Raw genomic sequence first — 20,061 nt, 5'->3', positions numbered from 1 at the left:
ATGATTTATTTATAAAAAATAAGTAAATATATTTTTTCATTAAAGTGCAACCATAGAAGGTAAGACGAAAACCAGTGTGTAGGATCAACCACTTGTGTGGTGTATGATGAAAAAATGCCCCGTGTATAAAATACATCACAACTTATCTTTGTTAATATTATATATATATATTAGCGTTTGAAGTGTGACATATTGATCAACTGAAGTTTAAAACGTAATAACAAAGAATTATTTTTCGCATTCAAACGTTCAAAAGAAAAAATTTTTATTATTATTTTTTTTACAACGAAATAATTATTTTTAAATGAAAAATTATTCAGATCAAATTACAAAAAATTGAGATATATATAAAATTTATATAATTATAACTACTTTTTTAAAAAATTAAAATCTTAATGTTATATAATTTGATTCAAATGATTCTTTGATTTTTGAAAGAAGAAACAAATCTATTTTTTAACATTTTAAAAATTGACTTACTAATTCAACACATTTTAGCTGTATATAAAAATATCTTGTTTATTCAAAATTTCATAATTAGCTAATTTACAAAAAAATGTTAAACAATAGTCTGATGAGATAATGCTGAAATAAAATGAAATTGAGTATTGAATAAAATTGGAATTATGAAAATTTCGCGGTCTTAGATAATTTTGGCCAAATTTGGAATTCTGGCCGAAATTAATATCACATGACATCGGAAAAACGGTAAAAAATTTTTTATTGGCTTAAGCAAAGGTGGCACGTAAAATTTTACACAAATTTGTAATTCTGGCCGGCGGTATAAATTCTGGCCAGAATTATTGCCGATCAGTTGTAAATCTAATCCAGATTTCGGTTTCTATCCGGATTATTTAACCCCGATCCGGATGACGGTTTTCATCCGGATCGAAGCACTAATATAAACACTGAAATGCTTAATGCATCAAATTTAAGACGGAATAAGAATACGAATTAAAATTTACGTTTCTTACACAATAATTAACACATATTATTGCGTTTACGTTAATAATAGTGGCTATGTTATTTTCACAATAAATAGTCAAAATATTAAAAAATATTTCTTAATAATTATTGTTACTAGAGCTTATCCTCAAATTACAGTTAAATATAAAATTCGGTGAAATGATTTTAGGTGAAATGATTAATCCGGTCGGTGAAACGATCCTGCTGTGAAAATGATTTTCGGTGAACTCGCTATCAGTAAAGTTGACTGCGGATTGTCGGTGAAATAAACTGAACCCTATATATATTAAAATAGATTACATATTACCATTTTTTTGGATCTTATCCATTACCCTCTGAGATAGATGCAATGTGATGAGCAATTGAGCAATTTCAATTTCATAATTTTTTCTAAAATAAAATCAAGATGTAAGTTCAATACAAAGATTCATGTTCAACTTTTCATTTACTTTCATAAGACACATTTGTATAATTAAGAAGATTTAAAAAGTTATACAGTATACGGCTTTATTAGCGTATCATTATAGTTAATTATCCTATCTAGCTCAAGGTTTTTTATTTTTGAGCGAGCCATTTTAAGTTTATTTCGGCAATTAAACGCTTTTTAAGGCAACACTTTTTTTCATTTAGAAATTCTTCATAGATTTGAAAAAAACATGACACTTTTTGCAGGCTTTATTTTGTAGTGGCGCAGTAAAAGGAGTAAAGGGGGAAAGAGAAATAAACAATTTAACGAAATCTTTGATTGATGAACAACAGTATCTGAAGTCATGTATGCCTATAAATAAATCTAACCCCTGTATAGTATGCAATAGTAGTTAGTATATGGAGTATAGACGTGATCAATGAAGACTAAAGAGACCCTCTCCTAAACGTGTCTTCCTTTATAAATAGCCGTAACACCTAAAGTTATATGTGCATTTCTTTGATTATCACTGTGGATTATAAATTAATTAAATTAATTGTGGGTAGAGATGAAAAAAATCAATAAAAAAATCTTTATTTGGATAAATCGATCGACTTTATATAATGACGTCACAAATTGTCAAAGGCGCAATTCACATGATTTGCGATTTTAAGGGGTAATAGATCCCCTAATTTCCAAGACTTTTTTTTGAAGGTTCCGAGGAACGTTTTTTTTTTTTGTCAATCACGTAATTCACGTATATATGCGTCATATTCCATTTTTTAATTAGTGAAATCTATTTTTGGAAGAAGCAGTATTGAGTCATGATTTCGGACATATTATATCTTTAAATTTCCATCTTTTTTACAAATGAAAAACTGAATCAAAAGGAAGTTTCATATATCATATAGTATACATATTTCTATTTACGGTGATATATTAATAGGTCACACAAATTGAAGATCACATTTGAATGCCAAGAAAAATATAAAAATAAATCTTTGATTTCTTTGAGATAAAAAAAAATATATATATATATTTTTTCTTTCTATGAAAAATTTTTTTTTTCTATTTCTTTTCTCCCTAAGAGTTTGGCTGAGCTGGCGCTAAATTTTTTTTTTAAAATATAATTCTAGTCTCGGATAGATTGTCGGAACATATGTAATTATTATCACAAATTACGTAATTCATAGCTATAGTAAAGTTGTGGCTGCCAAGAATGGCTGAATCAGCGCCAAGATAGTAATGACCGATGATGATGATGATGATATTTTTGTACGAAAAATGAATTTAGCATGGATCGACGGGATCGATGTCGAAATCATATAAAATGGTTGAAAAATCATTCAAAGGTCATCATTATTTATAAATTTTTTTCTTTTAAAAATAATTTTGGTAAAAATGAAGACTTTAACAAATATTTCTTTTATTGGTTTGATAATTTCAATAATTTTAATACAAACAACATTATCAGAAAAATGTGTAATATATTCACAACCTATATATCGTTTTAAAACTCAATTTATTGATTGTCCGATGATAAAAAAAAATACAAATTTAGAAAAAAGACAAAATGCAGATGATATGTTTATTGTAGATTTTCATTGTTCAATTGGCGATAGTGCGTTATGTAGTAAAGTTAAAAATGTATTTATTTCAGCAGGGAAATATATAACAGCAACATTGAATTTAAAAACACCAATAAAAGTTAACGCTCAATTTTTAGATTTTTGTAAAGAACAAGGAGACTGTGATACTCAAAATATAATATTAGGGGCAGCAAGACCATCAAGAATGATTCCATATCAAGATTCGGATGGAAGAGCAAGATTATATCCTCAATCATTATATAAACAATTGAGTTTACCAAATAATCATCCACAAATGGGACCAGATGATATTACAGCGATGTTTAATTCAAATATGAATTATTGGTTTGAAGGAGATCCAACGCCTATGTCAGAAAGACAAGTTGATTTATTGTACGTTGTGATTCATGAACTGACACATGGATTAGGATTTACAAATTCATGGAACGATTACCTTAATATGCAAATATTAACACCTATTATAGGACAAATTTCAACTGGTTCAGGACCTTTACAAGCTCAATTCGTTGAATTTGTATTTGATAAATCTGTAGTACTATTACCAAGCGGACAACCAGTTACATCTTTAGCAGATCAATTAAATCAATTTCAAATTAATGCGGAAGGAACTGAGCAAGATTTTATGAATTCATTTTCAAAATCGCCACAATTCTCAATAGCTAAAGATATGTATAATAGGGCTGAAAATCATGGCACAATGGGATTTGTGCTCTCATCTAATATACAACCCAACACACAATTAACTACTGATCAAATTCAAAATGATATTATCTTATTGGAGACTAGTTTAAATCCTTTTCAACCTAGTTCAAGTATTGGACATGTAGATTTTCAAACTTATAAAAATACTAGCGATTTCTTGATGATGTTCACATATCCACCCGGAAGAACTCTTAATGATATGATGTCTTTATCTGGTAGTACTAAGACAACTGGTCCCATGGGACTTAAATTGAGATTACTTTTGGGAATTTTAGGGTAAGTTTCATTTTATTATTTAAAATTTTTAATTAATTATTAAATTTTTATTAATAAAATTTTAATTTAATTAGATATGACGTTAAAAAAGATTATAGTCCTCCAGCCATTAATACTAGTAGCGATTCTTCAATTATTAGTTTTAATTTAGTATTATCATTTGTTTGTATATTATTGACTATAATTAATTATTATTAAACGAACTTTAAAATGTACTTATTAGTTTTAACTAGTTATAAATTTTTCAAAAAATACATTCATCTTAATTATACTATTATTAATAAATCTACAATCCTCACCGAATAATAATTTATAACCGTTTAATTTAGCATATTTTCTTAAAACTTCACCACAATCCAAATCGCATTCATAATTCACCCAACACATTGATTTAATTCTAAATTTTGTCTTTTCTAAAAATTGATTTAAAGTATCTGTAGTAAAACACCAATCAGGTGTATACATTTTTAATAATTTAAAATTTTGTGGAAGTAAATTTACGAATAAATGTAAAAATTGATTCACATCAATAAATAAATTATTATTATTTCCTTGATTGGCTAAATTACGCGTGTCCGAAACGATATATAATTTTTCAAGTGATTGATTATGTTTAATGATAGATAATAATAATGGAAGTGTGTTTTCTGATTTTTCAAGCATAATATCTAATTTGATTAGATTTTTACATTCTACGATTGAATTCAAAGTATTTCTTAATGATTGAAGAGTTTTGAAACCATTAATAGAAATAATTCTTAAGCTATCTTTAGAATTAAATATAATACGAGAAAATATTTCATTCAAATCAATAAATTCGTCCTCGATAAATTCATCATCATCATCGTGATCATCGACAAAGTTGATTAATTGAAATTTATAAATAAATTTTCTTAAATTATAAAACTTAACCTTCGTTAAAGGTATGAGTAATTTTTCATTAAAATTATGATTTTCTCTAATAATTATTTCCTCTAAATTTAAACAATTTGATAAAGCCCATAATGGTTTACATTTATTAAAATTACAATTAATAAGTTTAATGCTTCTCAAGGAATTAGCTTGTGATTGGATAGATTGTAAAAGAGTTGTTATATTTGTTATACTTGGAGGAGAAGTAATAGAAGTAATATTTGAGGAAGGGGAGATTTTCCAATCATGAATTTCCAAATTTCGTAAATTTTTCTGCGAGGATATTAATTGGATCGAAAGATCATCATTATTTAAAACATTTTTTCCATAACTAACTTGATATAATTTCAATGATTCAATTCTTTTACAATGTTTAACTAAGAAACAAAGTACTTCATTATCTCCAGAATATGTTAAAACTTTTAATCCTCTAAAATGATCCTGTAATTTCACCAATTCTTCAACAGCCAATTGTAACTTCAAACCCTCCTCAGAAAAATTTATACCTATATGAAAATCCAATTCATTTATTACATTAATTTTATTATAAATTAATTTACATAATTCTCTTAAGATAATAATATTTTTGTTATAAAATAATTTAAAATTATATGTAATTTGAATATGTTTTTGTTTAGAAAATAATTTTAATAAATCTGTATACATTATTTGTTCAATAATATTATCAGTATAATAATTAATTGTTGAGAAAGGAAGTGTTTTTATATTTAATTCTTCTCGAAGATATTCACCAATCGCATTACATAATAATGGGATTGATAATTTTTTTAAAAAAGAAGGATAATCGAATAAACATTTATATCCTTTCTTAAATGAATGAAAATTTATTTTTAGTTGATCACGTAAATTTTCAGGAAGAAAAGATAAATATATTTCTACTATACGAGGTGAATGAGAAAGATGAAATGGTTGACTCCATAATATTTCTATTAAACTTGTACACCAATTTCTTGATACTAATATACACGAAAATAATGTAAATATATCATCTTTAAAATGTGAAGAGATTTTCTGTAGAATTTCTGATGGGATTAATAATGATTTTTTATTAAGTTTTTCAGAAGATTCGTGATATAAAGACATTTTTTTTTTTCTTTTATTTACGACCGATTTATTCGCCCCATCCCACATTTTTAAATTAATTCTCAATCGTCGATCATACATTTATTCTCTCGATAGATTTAGAAGCAAAAATCCTATTATTGGCTAGAAAAAATTAAAGATATTCATTATACTTTATTATTACTATGATATCTGGTTAATTGGTAAAGGTTACGAAAAGTTACGAAGCAGTCATCCCACAAACTAAACCCTACATCCGTGATAAAAATAGTTAGAGAGTTTATAAATTGTTTTACCGAGTTCGGGTTTTACCCGGAAAAAGTATATTTGTGTTCTTCATTATAAATTATAAATTACGTGTTACGCTACGATCAATCGGATTAACCCATATGGCTAAAATATACATACCTCGTTACATAATGCATAAAACAATGAACATTTTTATCAAAGATACAGTTTTGATAATGTTTTTTTTAGCTACTATAATAATGTCAGTCAAAAGTCGTAATAGTGCGATACAATCATACCACTTCGGTTTAAATCATCCGATGAGTCATATGAATCAAAGTTAATGAGCTGTTCATTAGTTTTCTTGTTTTCTAGTTTTCTCTAGCGATGATTACCTCATTACAATCATAATATACAGTATTCCTTTTCCTTTTCTGATTTAAAAATCTTCAATGCTCAATTTTAATTCGCGATATGCCTAAAATACTCTTTGAAATATACTTTTAATGTACTTATTTTGCCCAAGTACTTGAATTATATTTTTTACATGTTTAAAATATTTTTAAAATGTACTTAAAATTTAATTCAAGTATATTTTAAGTATAAAGACTTTTCATAGGGTAGTAATAATTAATCACTATCTTATAATATACGAATAATTTTTGGTGCTAGGTTTCTAATGAAAATTCTTGTTCGGTCAAAACAATAATTTGAACGAATATTTAAAACAAAATTCATCGTTACAAATAATACTGAATAATCAATAGACGTAAAAAAGAAAAATTGTAATTTTTAAATTTTTTAGGCCAATCAATTTCTTGAAATTTGATCAAATAGTATACTAGATCCTTTAATTTATTTAGTATCTTCTAACTCAATAAATTCTTTCTTTGTCTAAATTCTAAATTCTCGACATTCATTTTTCTCAATCAAAAATTTAAAAGAAATTAAGCTGATTTCTTCATATATTATCGGAAATTTCGAGAACTATTAAAAAGTGTTATATAAAAAAAAAATACAGAAAGATAAGCGATACATTCGATACAATACCCATTTAATTAGGTGCATTCAATCCATTAAAAATCAATTGTGATACATTTCGAAAGGATAATATATTTCCATAGTCATATTTGTTTCGTATAAGATATACTGTTATCGTAAAAACTTGGAGAAAAAATTAGCTTTGATCCAAATCACAAGCGCATATCGTAATCACGTTATATAGAAGTGGTTCTCAAATTAATTTACTATGGTTGACTGACATGTGAATACGCAAATCTACCAATTCCATGGAAATCTCGTGGAAAAACATATTTTGCTATAAACTCGATGATCATCGCTTCTTTGTTTAAAAATTTAAACCTTAAACGTACCAATTGTTAAAATAATCGCAATTATCGCTCTAAATTGTAATATTGATAATGTTGTAATATATTAGAATTTAAAAACTAGAAAATCATTTCTAAAGCGCTATCGTTGATGATTGATGAGTAGGATATTCAAAAAAACGGATTTTTGCTGAATATTCGAGAAAAAATCTACTTTAATAGAGAACGACTTGAAGCAAATGGTACGTTTATTAATGTAGATCGCAGCTCATTTTATCACGGACATGAGGGAATTTTATATTTTTTTCACAAATCTGCAAGAACAATCAGTGTGTTTATGTGGTTGGTATATTGGGTGATATACTATTATTGTTTTAGATCATTTTTGCGTGAAGTAGTGAAGAAGGCAACAACGGACCTTAGGATATCTTATTGAAGCCAGATACAGTTGGTCCTTTTTCTAAGCCTTCATTTTACTGAACCGAGGACTTGCATTATTTCTCATGTTTAAACTCCAAATAACAGTGTCGATGAGTATTAGCAGCATCACAAATTTTAGCGGATGAGAGTAAAAAGCACCAAGAATATTTAGTTAAGTATTAGCAGCATCACAAATTTTATCGAATGGGAGTGAAAAGCACCAAGAATATTTAGTTGTTGACAACTTGAAGATTTCAACTTGAAGATGTATTGTATCGGGAGCTACAGTATACCCAAAGGTTAATAATTGGATTATATTGTCTCGATCAAGTGGGTTTGAAATTCTTTGATTATATTTCACCAACTTAATCTTTTGTACCGATCAACTTGTTCCGATCAACCTAAATAAATTCAATAGTATTACAGTAAACGTGTGGGAAAGCGTATTAATAGTGTCGTTATTGTCAAATCGAAGCTTTGATAGGGTCACAACGAGGTTTGGTCGTGTGAACACAACACAACAAGATTGTCTTCAAGATATTGCCGGAAGGTTTATTGATCTTGAAAGCAATAGTATTTAATATAAATAACATGATGGGATTTATTATTATTTATCATAAAAGTTGACTTCGAGTACTCGAGTAAAAAGGTTTATTTTCTAGGTCAATCTCTGCATATATTACATATATTATTGCTTAATATGCAGATTTTGGGGCGATAATTCTCTTTTGCATTTAGCGATCACAAAGCTTTTTTTGTATTTGAAGGTATAGGAGAATGGTATTTAAGAGGTAAAGCACTAAAAGAAAAACTTTGTAGGAATGAATTTAAAATAATAACGAGATTTTTTATTTCATTTTTTTTTTCCCATTATTATTGAATCAACTTCTATTCAAATAAATCAATAATTTCAATAATATCATCACTCCAGTTATTTTGAAAATATTTACGAGTAGTGTTTTTTTTTTAGAATTTAATTAATTTAATTCTATTGTTCTTTTATAATATTGTAGGCATTTTTCATAAGATCAAGATTTTTTTACCCCTTTAAAATAATGTACTCTCGTCCAAAATAATGAATTTGATCGAATTCCTCATTTTCTATATAATTCGTTCCAAATTTTTAAAAAGTGATGTAATTCTATATAATTAAAAAGCAAATTAAAATATAACATTTTCATCATCATTTTCTTCAAGCGTTAAATCATGATATTCGAAGTAATGTATTAGTTTTTTTAATCAACATAAATCACGTTCATATTCTAGATCTTTTATTTTTATCATAATAGAATAAAAATGATTTTGTGTTCTTTTATTAATTCTACTTTAAATATTAAAATCATGGATCTTTTCTAATATAATAATAAAAATATTTATTTATATATATATTCAAATTAAAATTTTTACGGTTATTCGTTCAATTCGTTTAATTCAAATTTTATTGATTGAAATTATTTCAATTTTTTTTTTTTTAATAATAATGAAGCAATAACTGAATTAATTATATCAATTTCTCAATTTAAAAAATTTTTAATTTCTTTGACATTAATGTGTATTATTATGTTCGCATTAGAAACACTATCAGCTAGTGCAACAAGATCATTGATTCTTTACGTTATTAGAAACACTATCAGCTAGTGCAACAAGATCATTTGATTCCTTACGTTATTTGGAAATATCTGTTCGCATTAGAAACACTATCAGCTAGTACAACAAGATCATTTGATTCCTTACGTTATTGGAAATATCTAATTATAAAAAAAATTTTATGTAAATGCAAATTTCAATCCTAATTAATAATAAAAAATATGCAGATATTATAATTAATCTATATTTTTTTGAAGAATCTAATCGAAAATAATTAATGTGATCATTCACAACATCTAACGACCCTAAAAACTTCATAATCTTCAATAATAAATTCCTCATCAGAATTTTCCATAATCTGCCTTTCAAAATTACTTTTATGATATTTTCCTTCAAACCATCTTAAATCTTCAAATCCAGAATTACTAACTGCAACTTTATTATATTCAATTCTACTAAGAATAATATTATTAAAACTTTTATCCTTTCCCAAAGAAAAAATAAAACTATCCTTGGCTTTAGAACCTCCAATTTTAGACCATGAATCAGGATTATAACCACCTATTACTTGATTAGTACCTTTGATTTTAATTACGACTAACGTGGGTCCCTTATAAAGACAAAGACTATGAAATGGTTTAAGCCCCATTCCATCACGACTTCCTCGAAGTAATAAATAAAAATCACAGCCTTCATTTAAAAGATTAAATCTAGTATCATCATTAGCCGACGAAACAATCCAACTTTCTATAAGTGTCAATTGCTTATTACTGACGATAACGGAATCTGGCACAGTTTGAGAAACTGGAACTCTTGGAGGAAGATGATCTTCTGGAGGGGAACCACTATCTGATTCAAAAAAATTTTTTAATTCATTTTTTAAATCATCAGGAAGGATTCCTTCATAAGGTCGAACTTTAGAAAGATAGTCTTCTTTCGAAATATTAAAAAATCTAATTAATGGAATAAAGTCATCTAATCGATTTCCTAATTCCTTAAAATCATTTTGAGTAATTTGATTAATATTATGAACAATTTTTGGCGTTTGTTCACGAGCCCATTTAATTAAATTCTCCCAAATTTCAACCTCTTCAATATTCAAATCATCACGCTCAATAAATTCAAGTAAAGTTGGCTTTTCTAATGAAAGAAAATATGATGAATTAAAAAGTGTGTTTGGTTGTTGTGCTAACATCTCTCCACAAAAATGTTTCCAAAGTCTAGTAAAACTTTCGTACTTTGATGCAGTCGCAAATATACTAGCAAGATTTTCTTGAACCCAATCTCTTTCATAAGTAATAATATATTCTTCCATATACTTTACTAATTCCACCAAAGCAAGTTCATCGGCCGCAAGCAACAAGTCAAGTAATATATCTTGGACGTCATCCTCTATCAGGGAATTATCTTCTTCCGTCAGGAGTTCATCTTCATCCATATCCTGAATATCATCTTCCATCAAAGAAAATTCGCCCGTATAAATATATCTTTTTTAAGAATAAAAATTACTTTTAAAATTATATTAAAAATAGAAAAAGAAAAAAATTCGTTATTAATAAGCTTACTTTAAAATTTTCTTGAAAACTTTAGGAGAAATGTTAGGTTTACTAAAGATGATCATATCATCAACTTTTCTCACCCAAGTAGAAGATAAAGCAGCTTTAAAATAAGGTGAACGAGCTCTCAAAATTACAGAATGAGCTTTGAAAATTTCTTTTTCACTTCCTTCACCAACTTCAATTTTTACATTATAATCATCAGCTTCAGTGAATAATTGAGTAAGATCCTGAAATAAAGAATTCGCGAAAAGTGGTGCCATATTTTGGTTGAATTATTTTATTTAATTTTTTTTTATTTCCTTTTTTTTTCCTCAAAGAACAAAGTGTTGTTTGGATCAGGATAAGGGTGATCACGTCATTATATATTATATAGTGATAAAAAAAAGTCACATGACAAGTGGATAACAGAATTTTTTCACATAAAAAATTTTAACATTATATTAAATTATTAAATTTGCCAGATTAAAAAAATACTAATATACAATCAATTTTTTTTTTATTTATAATGGAGAAAAAAATTGATACATTCTATGTTAAAAATAGAATAAAAGCGTCGTTGTTTAATCTATATATCCCACTTTAACAAAAAATACAACCCAACATAGAAAGATTTTGAAACAAAAATATATCAAACTACCTCGATCTTACATATTCCTAGATTTCTCAACCTAATAAAAAAAATGCAAATTTTAAATTTTCAAAAATAGATCAATAATCGAATCAATTTAAAATAATTGGAACGAAGCATAACATTCTTTTAATTTAAAAATATATCTTACAATTCTAAATCGTCTCTAAAATTGTATAGATAAGTTCTAAAATCATTTCTTCATGACTGATTAGGTAATATTTGGACCCAATACCACAAGTTTAAGCTTCCAGATTGTAAATATATAATCGAGGATCTAAATTAAATTAATTAAAAAAAAAAATTTAATATCATTTAAAAAGATTTTTTTTTTTTGATTCAACATAATATTTAATAATTTTACGACGCAAAATTTTAATATTCTCTTACCAAAATAGAAATGTCCAATTTTTTTACAACCGATTATTGATTCCGTAAGAACATGGATCTTATATTCACCCCAAAGGCATCTGGACAGTCTGGAATATGCCGTGCTATCGCCTGAGAATTAGATTTACTAATTATTATTAATGATTATTAGATTATTTTCTTTTTAATCAAAAATTAGAAAAAAAATATATAAGTTACCTTTGCTAAATTTCCTGAAAAATAAATTTTATCGTTGATATACGTTAATAATTAAACACACACTCTTATTACAACCACCTCATAAGTACATTAACGTATTAGCAGAAACAGAAGTCGAATTATTCTAAAATAAAATTTTTTTTTTACTTGAATAACTCCAAATAAATAATTACTTGAAAAACGAAAAAAAAAATGAATTAAACCTTGTTCAAACATTTATCAACATAATTATTTCATTTCCTTTCATTTAAATATTCAATTAAGACTACCAATTAAGTTCCACGCAAAATTTTGAACAAAAAATTTTTTTCGTAGTAGCATTTTTTATATAAAAACAGTTGTGTACCAGTAATTGTGTAATCATAACGCGTACGTGATGTGGCTCATATGTTGATCTACCGGATCTACAATCATTACAGATAAATAAAATATAAAAGGTTCCGGAAATTTTTCTAATAATAAAAAACATTTTGTACATTGTACATCAGTTTTGTGATAAAATAATGGCTCCGCTGTTACCTGAAGATGTTATGATTGAAATATTCGATAATCTAACGGGTGATGCAAATACACTTTTCTCTGGTTTATTAGTTAATAAACTCTGGTGTCGTGTGATAATTCCAATATTATGGAGAGATCCATGGGAAATTGCAAGATTACGACAAAAAATTAAAGCATACAATTTTCTTTACGTACTTTGTGGATGTTTATCGGAGGAATCCAAGAATTTATTTTTAGATCTTGGGCTTAATTTTCAAATTCATTATCCAAAATTTGATTATGCGAGTTATATTCGTATGATGAATACACATTATTTTAATGTTAGTATAACCAAAAAGTTTTGTTCAAAAGATAGAGATAATATTAAAAGACAACTTGTAGAAAAAGAATTATATTTGTTGATAATTTCGCGTTCACCTGCTATTAAATATTTGAGAATTGAATTTCCAACAACACTTGAATATCCTATACTTAGTTTCCCAGGAGCTAACACAAGTTTTTCGAAACTTAATAAATTTTTTTGTGATGCAAAAAGATTACCACGATTATTCTTAATTGATTTGGCAAATATTAGCAAGAATATTCAACAAATTTACGCCAAGAATTTCGACGTAGATGAAACTGGAATAGCAAAATTAATTAAAGCTCAAACAAGATTAGCCTATTTTCATCTGGAATCTGGAGGGGCATGCAATGGAAATGGAATGACGATAAACAAAGAGTTGGAAAGCCTTGCACCTTCGTTAAAACATTTTGTTGTGACGTCTCCTCATCTCCCGATCTCTGTAACGTCATTATATTCATGTAGTTTGTTAGAAACTTTGAAACTGATTGGAAAAGGTTTTTATGATAAGCATCCAACGAATTTAAATAGATCGTTAACGAATTCATCAGCTGATGCTAAATTTCCAAATTTACGTACTCTTTATATACGTTCAACGTATGCGTATCATCCCATAACAGAATTTAAAATAGCGGAAAATTTTGTTGCAAGATCTGGAGGACAACTTCATAGTTTATTTTTGCAAGGAAAATTTAAGAAAGAACATGTGAAACCAAGTTTATTACAAAATGTCGCAAAGTGTTGTCCAAAACTTAAGTTCTTATCTGTATGGTTAACTAATGATGATGATATCAGATATTTAGAACAAATATTATCATCATGTTCGTCATTAAGAGGTATTATTGTTAACACTTTTATAGATGTTAAAATCGGGGATGAATTATTGATGTTGTTTAAAAGACGGTTAGCACGAAAACTCTGCAAATTCAAGTTTAATGATCATTTTCATTTTTCGCAGAGTTCCTTTGTAGCATTTATGAATAGTTGGAGTGATAATGATTCTTTACAAATTCATGTAATTGATGAGGGAATATTTGCGTTTGATTATGGGAGGGTGTGTACTCCATTTAATGAAAGAGGAGTTTTGAAAAGTCTTATCGGAGTTGATGAATTCACGAGCTTTTCGTGGGAAGACACTGAAGGTGAAGATTTGTTATTAGACTGTACTGCTTCCGACTATGGTTCTTATTATTACGAAGATAGATATTCATCCGAATATAGCGAAGAAGAAGAAGAAGAAGAAGAAGAAGAAGAATGCTAGGAGAATATATAGACGACTCTAAGAACTTCAAATTAATCTAGGATCCGAAAGATATATGTGAAACAATGTGGAGGAGTCAATATTTGAATTATCGCGGGTTTATGGTTAGTGTTTTTATGCTGAAAGTTTGATTCATGGTATTCATCTGGTCGGTTTTATAAAATAGACGACTGTGACCATATTAGTTGATCAAGTACATATGTTAATAAATTCTCTCGGTTAAATCAATGAATAAATATTTTGATCGTAGTCATATTCTGTACAAACAATGAATAAGTATTATGATCGTAAATCATATTCTGTACAAACAATATAAACGAATATATTAACAATTATTTTACTGTAGCCACATTTTTTTTTACTATCGAGGCTTAATCTATCTCGATCAGTTAAATGACGAAATCTAACGTTTAGATAAACTGGTACAGTAGTAATTTTCGATTTTTTTTTTCGATCTTAATCGTAGTTTAAAAGGAAAGTCCCAATTGAATTATTTTTTATTATTTAAATAACAAAAATATAATAAATTTTCATATGCCAAGAAATTTTTGTTTCTCTATTTCTTTTCATCCAATAATATTTACAACTCTGCCAATTCGCTAATTTTCTCGTCATTGATATTCATTAGTAAACATGGAAGATCGTAAATTATTGTGACTACGTAAGTAATATGGTACGAGCTTTGTCAATCTTAACGAAATGAGGTTTCAAATTTGGGCATGTAACCTTACATAATTTGGAAAAATTTAAAACCTTAAAATCTCGATTTGGATTTCTATTAAAATCTATTATAAATAGTTCATTTGACTTACTCATTAGAATTGTACTAACCAAATTTATAAAATTCATTTTTGCAGCCCAAAATCCAAAAATAGTAAATCATATGAATTTTACTAAATTTAAAAAGTTATAATTGGTTATTGAAAAAAAAATTTCTTACCCGTATGAATTTTAGGATGTGGGTTTTGTTTAACATTAATAAAAGTTGTTTGATACTTAATACATACATCAATAAAAAATTTATTATACGAACAATATCATATGATTATCTTTTTAAGGAAATAAAATAATTAGCATTTTATGAATCGCGTGTTGACATTTTGAAACCAACGTTTTTACGAGTCAAACTGGATACAGTACCTCATAGCATTATATATACATACATACATATATATATACTGTATATATCGAAAAATTATTGATTTATGAAAAAAGGAATTAACTCTTAATAGATAAATTTTATCTGAATAAGAGTTAGCATTAATAAATATTTAGAAATAATTAAAGAATCATTATCATCTTTTATATAGATAATATAAATGAGAAGAGTATATTAGGAAAATTTTTTCTGTTGTGTTATACATTTTTTTTTTTCAAAAAAAAAAAATCATTGATATGCGATTTGTTTATTAATAATTTCTAAATTTAGTTAGTGTAACCTGTCTAATATTAGAGTTGTATGATAATTATATAGTGTATATATATATATATATAACTCTTAAAACGAGTTTCATTTTTTTTTTCTAAATAAATAAGAGTACGGTAATTTAGATTTTTTTCTTTAAAATTTAAAGCATAATTGTTTATTGTTTGTTATTATTTATATCAATTTACAATTTTTTTTAAAATTTTTTTATAAATTTTTTTTTTTAGGAAATGAAGATTCTATCAACAACTTTGTTCGTTGTTGTTCTAGAATTAATATGTTTAGTACAAATAACGGTATCAGAAAAATGTTTAGAATATATAAGTCCATTTTATCAAAAAACTAAGATGATTGATTGTCCAATGATACATTCTAAAGATTCTAAAGATAAACGACAAACATCATCAAAATCAGATAATATGATTACCGTAGATTTTCAATGTTTAATAGATGATAAACAATTATGTAAAAAAGTAGAACAAGTATTTATTACTGCAGGAAAATTTATAACGGCAACATTAAATTTAAAATCAATTATAAGTGTTAATGCACAATTTTTAGATTTTTGTAAAACATATGGAAAATGTGATAAGGATGTAATAATATTAGGAGCAGCAGGACCAGCTAGAATGATTCCATATCAAGATCCTAAAGAAAATAAAATAAGATTTTATCCACAAGCTTTATATAAACAAATGAATTTTCCGATTGAACATCCAGAATTTGGACCAAATGAAATTATGGCAACTTTTAATTCAAATACAAGTTATTGGTTTGAAGGGGATCCATTACCTATGTTAGAAAAACAATCAGATATGTTATATGTAGTAATTCATGAAATGATTCATGGTTTAGGATTTACAACTTCGTGGGATGATTATTTTGGTATAAAAGCATTAACACCTGCTATTGGAGGTACTACTAAACCACCTACACCAGGAGAAATTACATCTCAAAGTGATGAATTACAATCATCTCAATTCTTTGAATTAATATCTGATAAATTTTTAGTTTTATTACCAAGTGGAAAATTAGTTTCATCTATTGCTGATGAAATCAATAAATTTCAATTTAAAATAGAAACATTATCATCTACAGATGGAATAGCTAGTGAATTTAGTGTTTCACCACAATTTCCAATTGCTAAAAATATGTATAATACTGCTATGACACATGGTGCAATGGGTTTTCTAACTATACCACCTAGTGATCAATTAACTCGAGAACAAATCCTTAATAATGTTATTATATTAGAAACTAGTTTAATTCCTTATCAACATGGTTCAAGTGTTGCACATACAGATTTTGATACTTATGTGAATAGTAGTGATTTTCTAATGCTATTTACATACCCTAAAACAGCAACTCTTGGCCAAATAATGTCTGCAGTTGGTAGTACTAATACTACTGGTCCCATCGGTCCTAAATTAAGACTTTTATTGGGAAGTCTTGGGTAAGGTTTTCAGATTTATTATAATATACAGTAATTAATATAGTAATTGACATAATAATCTCAATTTAGGTATGAAGTTAAAAAAGAATATACACCTCCAGTAAAATTATCTAGCATACCAATTAAAAATTATAATCCCTCCAATACATATAACAAAAATAATAACAACTATAATGATATGAACAATTCTTCATTTATTTGTGTTAATATAATATTAAATTTAGTTTGTATAATAATAATTTTTTTTAATAGCATTAAGTAAGATATCAAAAAATTAAAAAATTAAAATTTTTATATTAAACTAAGAACATAACTTTTTTTATATACAATAATTTAGATCTTTGAATTTATCTGGAAAATGATCCGGATAATCTTCCTCACTTCATCATAAAAATTCGACCATTTCAACATCAAATTTTACTGTAATTTAGCTTGTAATATAGCTTATACTTGTAGTTTAAAATGTAATTATATTTATATATTATTTAGTAATTTACAATATTCTTATGATAACTTGAGTATTAATCTTAGGTGGAGATTTTGAATCATAACCTAGATTAATAGAAAAATATCAATGATATAGTTTTATAATTAAATCCTCAAATATTCGACATTTCCAGTAATAAACCATGATATCTATCTAATTTCTTGTTAAAAATATTTACATGAGAGTCATAATAGTAACACCCACAACGTTTTATCTACGCGATTGCGCCTTGTAATCCCACGCAACCTTTACACACTCTAAATTAATATAATTTTACATGATCTATGTTTGGATTTACGGATTTACGCTAATCATAAAATAATTTATTCTAGAAATTCATTATATTGTAATGATGTAATACTGATTAAAAGTCTATTAATACAAAAAAAAATAGAAAGCCCAGTGCAGGAGTTGAACCCGCGTCTTCACGACTTAATATTTAATATTTTTTATTTTATATTTAATATTAATATGTGATATTCTAACGACTGAACTAACCGGGCAATCTTTAAATTTGCGCAGTTAATTTTAGAGTAATTGTGAATTTGTGAATTCAAATCCAAGAAATCAATGACATAATATACGGTGATAGATTTATTAGATTTATTGCGATCAGATGTTCTAGTCACGTCTCAAATAATTGATATATGTAGGTAAGTATTATATTATTTAAAAGTGATCAAATAATAGTCGTAATAACAATCTATTTCATTAGTCTATTATATGAAATTTTGTCAAAAATATGTATCTATTTTTTAAATCTACGTAAAATGAGATAATTTATTATAATAATCCAGTATTTATTAATTTTTTCATAAAAATAATATATCTAATAAAACCACTTTGATCATTAAAAACGTCATTAACCGACGACAAAGAGAAGAGATTGTGTACTAATTACGTTCTAACCATTTTGTTCTAATGGTTTTTTTTCCAAGACTTTTTTTTTTAATATAAATAGAATTTTCCATTAATTTTCCTTAAAGATATTATGAAATGATTTATTGTTAGAAATTTATTAAGTAATGTCTTACGTTGACAATTATTAAATCAAAAATTGGTAATACCGAAAACTGAATTTGTTAAGATAAAATTCCCTTTATTTACTACTTAATCATATTGATATTTATTTCGCATAGAGAATTAATACATATAATAAAAAACCTAAAATTTCTTAAGAAAAACTTAACCATATAAAAATAAAAAAAAAATATAAAATTATCATGTATATTAATATAAAACTCTTATGTTTTAAACCACAAAAAAAGTACACAGTAATTCCTTAAAAAATTTAAACCGCATGTAAACAATCGAATCAAACGTTAATTTTATGTTGGCGTAAATACTCATAATGAGGTACGTTTTCGGCTATTATGTCATAAACATATTGTGGATACTCGATTTCCTTCTCATGACTGACTGAATTAAATCCAGTACTTTGCGACGCATTCCTGATTTGTTTTATGAATTTTAGTAATACAGTATGTATAATAATAAGTATTAAGAAGAAAAAAAAAATTTTTTTTTTAATACCTGTGCCATATATTATATAAATCTGGTTCATGATGCATATCTGTCAATTTTAAGTCCCAACGTTTGATTTTTTCAGCTTTCCATGCGAGCATCTCTTTCTTAAATTCCACTCCAACCATCTCACAATATTTTCTTAAAACTTTCTCTGGTTCTCGAACTAAATCATCAGCATCTACCAAGGCAATTTCTTCCTCGGTTACATTTTTAATTAAATCGTAAATTGCTCTTAATTCTTTGATTCCAATATGATCGGCCGAAAAAATTTCAATCCTTTTAGAATCAGGTACGTCGGCTTCGTCCCAAGCTTTATATGTATCGTTCGCTGCTCTATAATAAGATTTAACCGATTTTTCTGGATTACGAATTAAGAATGTGTGTTTAAATTTTAAGAGAATTTCTTTGGATTGAAGTTGATTTCCTTGTGATGCATGATAAAAAGTTATTGCTAAATCTTTTACAAAAGCTCTTAACGGTTTCGTTTCATCTCCATTATAATAACGTGGTTTAAGTATTTCATTAAGGGTGGGTGTTAAATGATGCGCAAAAGTAATCGGATCAGTAGGTTTAGGTGGTTGAATATTATCTAAAAATTCGAAGTTATTGGCTTGATAAGCAAGACCAATTGGAACGAAAGGTTCATGAATAACATGAAATTCTTGACGAAGTTGAAGGAATGGACGTTCAAAAACCGTAGAAAGTGATCTGGCATGAGCCCAAAGAATAATGGGCCTTTGATCGGTCATTTCAAAAAAAATAAAAATAAA

At 26.6% G+C, this 20,061-nt stretch overlaps 6 protein-coding genes across 6 annotated transcripts; 3 read left to right on the top strand and 3 right to left on the bottom strand.

Annotated features, from left to right (window-relative positions):
* Positions 1-2,727: 2,727 nt before the first annotated feature.
* On the top strand, positions 2,728-4,494 carry OCT59_007723 (uncharacterized protein). The gene is made up of 2 exons (XM_025314970.2): positions 2,728-3,960; positions 4,035-4,494. The coding sequence occupies exons 1-2, from the start codon at positions 2,774-2,776 to the stop codon at positions 4,156-4,158; spliced, it is 1,311 nt and encodes a 436-aa protein (XP_025184048.2). The 5' UTR covers positions 2,728-2,773; the 3' UTR covers positions 4,159-4,494.
* On the bottom strand, positions 4,186-5,976 carry OCT59_007722 (uncharacterized protein; the record flags this gene model as incomplete). The annotated part of the gene is made up of 1 exon (XM_025324872.1): positions 4,186-5,976. One exon carries the CDS (start codon positions 5,974-5,976, stop codon positions 4,186-4,188), a length of 1,791 nt encoding a protein of 596 aa, XP_025184047.1.
* A 3,825-nt stretch (positions 5,977-9,801) lies between these two features.
* OCT59_007721 (uncharacterized protein) lies at positions 9,802-11,337 on the bottom strand (the record flags this gene model as incomplete). The annotated part of the gene is made up of 3 exons (XM_066150590.1): positions 9,802-10,363; positions 10,757-11,005; positions 11,084-11,337. 3 exons carry the CDS (start codon positions 11,335-11,337, stop codon positions 9,802-9,804), a joined length of 1,065 nt encoding a protein of 354 aa, XP_065998877.1.
* A 1,423-nt stretch (positions 11,338-12,760) lies between these two features.
* OCT59_007720 (uncharacterized protein) lies at positions 12,761-14,860 on the top strand. The gene has a single exon (XM_025314969.2). The coding sequence runs from the start codon at positions 12,797-12,799 to the stop codon at positions 14,396-14,398; it is 1,602 nt and encodes a 533-aa protein (XP_025184046.1). The 5' UTR covers positions 12,761-12,796; the 3' UTR covers positions 14,399-14,860.
* Positions 14,861-16,054: 1,194 nt separating this feature from the next.
* Positions 16,055-17,639, top strand: OCT59_007719 (uncharacterized protein; the record flags this gene model as incomplete). Its single annotated transcript, XM_066150581.1, has 3 exons — positions 16,055-17,277; positions 17,347-17,535; positions 17,615-17,639. The coding sequence occupies 3 exons, from the start codon at positions 16,055-16,057 to the stop codon at positions 17,637-17,639; spliced, it is 1,437 nt and encodes a 478-aa protein (XP_065998876.1).
* Positions 17,640-19,079: 1,440 nt separating this feature from the next.
* OCT59_007718 (uncharacterized protein) lies at positions 19,080-20,040 on the bottom strand (the record flags this gene model as incomplete). Its single annotated transcript, XM_066150577.1, has 2 exons — positions 19,080-19,215; positions 19,298-20,040. 2 exons carry the CDS (start codon positions 20,038-20,040, stop codon positions 19,080-19,082), a joined length of 879 nt encoding a protein of 292 aa, XP_065998875.1.
* Positions 20,041-20,061: the final 21 nt, after the last annotated feature.

The sequence above is a fragment of the Rhizophagus irregularis genome, chromosome 15 (assembly GCF_026210795.1).
Source record: "Rhizophagus irregularis chromosome 15, complete sequence".
Classification (NCBI taxonomy): Eukaryota; Fungi; Glomeromycota; class Glomeromycetes; order Glomerales; family Glomeraceae; genus Rhizophagus; species Rhizophagus irregularis.
The sequence above is the reverse complement of the archived record's forward strand: the minus strand, read 5'-3'. Positions and strand labels throughout refer to the sequence as shown.